Source organism: Penaeus vannamei, chromosome 11, assembly GCF_042767895.1.
Source record: "Penaeus vannamei isolate JL-2024 chromosome 11, ASM4276789v1, whole genome shotgun sequence".
Classification (NCBI taxonomy): domain Eukaryota; kingdom Metazoa; phylum Arthropoda; class Malacostraca; order Decapoda; family Penaeidae; genus Penaeus; species Penaeus vannamei.
In genome coordinates, this window is record NC_091559.1 from 34780819 (window position 1) to 34783318 (window position 2500).

Sequence of the window (2500 nt, forward strand, 5' to 3'; positions counted from 1 at the left end):
AAGAGTATGGTTAAACTCATCACCAGACGTACTTTTAAGAGAAGGCATGGAAGATTCACGCATAAGTGAATTTTAGAGAAAATTAGTAATAAATGAATATTTTAGATACGCGGTCGAGAAATAAATAGTGATAAATGAATGAATATTTTAGATACGGGGTCGAGAATATAGTAATAAATAGGTGAATGAATATTTAGATATGTATCGGAGACTTGGAGTGTGGTCAGACTCACTACCAGACGCACCTTTAAGAGAAGACATGAAAGATTCACCCATAAGTAGATTTTAGAGAAAGAGTAAGAGATGAATGAATATTTGAGGTACGTGATCGATACTATAGTAATAGTATAGTAAATAAGTGAATGGATATTTAGATGCGTACCTTTAAGAGAAGTCATGAAAGATTCACCCATAAGTGGATTTTAGAGAAATAAATAGTAAAAATTTAATGAATATTTTTGATACGTGATGAAGTATTGTTAGCCTCATCACAAGGCGCACCTTTAAGAGAAGTCGAGCAAGATTTGCAAATAAGTCGACTTCAGAGAAATTAGTAATAAATGAATGAATATTTTAGAGACCTAAAGTGTGCTCAGACTCACCACCAGACGTACCTTTAAGAGAAATCATGAAAAATTCAGGGATACGTGGATTTTAGAAAAAAAAATGCAATAGATGAATATTTTAGATACGTGATGGAGACCTGGAATATGGTTAGACCCCCCCCCCAGGCGTATCTTTTAGAGGTCATGTAAGATTAAAAAAAAAAAAAAAAAAAAAAAAAAAGGATAATTTTTTTTTCCAAAAACATGAATAAGAATAAAATGATAAGGGAAAATGATGATAAAACAGAATATGAATAAGAAAACGAATCATGGGGGTCACAATAGAATATAATGTCCTGGATCGTCCTCCGCAAAGTTTGACATTGAGAAAAAAAAAAAAAAACGTATTTTCACAGAGGCCTCATAGGTAAGTGTTTCATGGAGAGCAATGTGTTGGATGGTGATCATGATTATTAAAAACATTGTCAGTCTTAGAGAAAAATAGATAAATCAATAAACATTTAGATACGTGATAAATGCCAGGAGTGTGGCTAAGCTCACCGCCACACGTACCTTAAGAAAAACGTATTGTCTTATAAGATTCACGACAAATACGGCTAGAGAGAGCAGATTGTTGGATGTTGGATAACAGAAAGTAAACAACAGTTGAACTAAAACTTTCCATACGTGACGAGGACACTAAAAAGCGAAACAAAAAGGCAATGCGGTGGTCGGGTAATTCAGCCTTTGCAGCGATTTCCATATTGTTCTTAATGTACAGCTCAGCGATGGAATCTAGGTATCTGGTTCTGCCTGATAAACTACCAATCTAATCAATCCGTTAATCTAAAAATACGCAACTAGACTAGTATTTACTCTAGAGGAATAAACCCGGGTGAAACCACACGCAAACTATCACAATCAAACTAGCCCGTAAAGCTAAAATCTAATCCCGCTTTTCGTGGGGGGTGGAGTGGAGGGAGGGGGGATGGGGTGGAGGGGTGGGGTGGGTAGAAATCATTACCTGCATCAGAGAGACTTTCACAAACAGCGTCGAATATCCAATGAGCAGCAGCATCAACGTCGGCACATACACGGCCATCACGATCATTTTCCTCCGTCTCGTTAATTCTATCTCTACCTGTCGAAGAAGGCGACGCATATTACCAACGACTCCTCCGTCAAAATGGCGATTAATGTCAACAGTCACAAAGCAATCGAAACTTGATAATACTTATGAGTTAGAAAAATAGAAGATAAAATGGATAACAAAAAAAGAAAAAAAAAACATTTGTGGAAGACTTTCGCACAAGATATTTCCCAGAACGTCGAGATTGAAGGCTTCTTTCATACCTTCAAGGCACTATATCGCGTCTGGTCGTTCCCTCGCTCAGTCACCAAGACCAGGTAGTCGTTGATGACGTACGAGGGTAGGTTCAGGTCCTCCTGGTATATGACCTGCGCGTCCCAGGTCCGAAACCGGATGAGCTCTGACCTGTCCGAGAGCTGCAGCAGGATGGAGCATCGCTGGGTGTCGAAGGGGTAGTAGTAGACGTCGAAGGAACAGGCGAAGCTCCCGCTGTTTGGGACGACGGGGATGGTGGGTTCTCGGTTTTTGGCTTCTCTGTCTATTTGTCTTTATGTTTATCTCTCTGGCTGTCCGTATGTATGTTTCTCTCTGTATGTCTGTCTCACTCTCTCTCTCTCACTCTCTCTCTCTCTCTCTCTGTCTCTCTCTCTCTCTCTCTCTCTCTCTCTCTCTCTCTCTCTCTTCATTGTCTTTTTCTTTTCCTTATTTTTATATTTTTTTTTTTATACTACTACTACTTCTTCTCTCCCTCCGTTAACCTTCGCCCTCCCGTCTGCCAACAGCAGTATGCTAGAATTTTCAAGGCCGTTTACTAACGAGCAAAATCTCATTAAAGGAAAGCATCGCTACTGGCAATTCTAAATGT

General features: G+C 39.2%; 1 protein-coding gene across 1 annotated transcript in view; it reads right to left on the reverse strand.

The window, feature by feature from the left end:
- LOC138863310 (uncharacterized) overlaps nucleotides 1-2500 on the reverse strand; it is an 18481-nt gene that overhangs the window by 882 nt on the left and 15099 nt on the right. Inside the window, exons 7-8 of the mRNA XM_070127503.1 lie at nucleotides 1899-2124; nucleotides 1570-1686 (exon numbers count right to left, since the gene is read on the reverse strand). Coding sequence (XP_069983604.1) covers nucleotides 1570-1686; nucleotides 1899-2124 — 343 coding nt within the window. The remainder of the gene's footprint in view (nucleotides 1-1569; nucleotides 1687-1898; nucleotides 2125-2500) is intronic.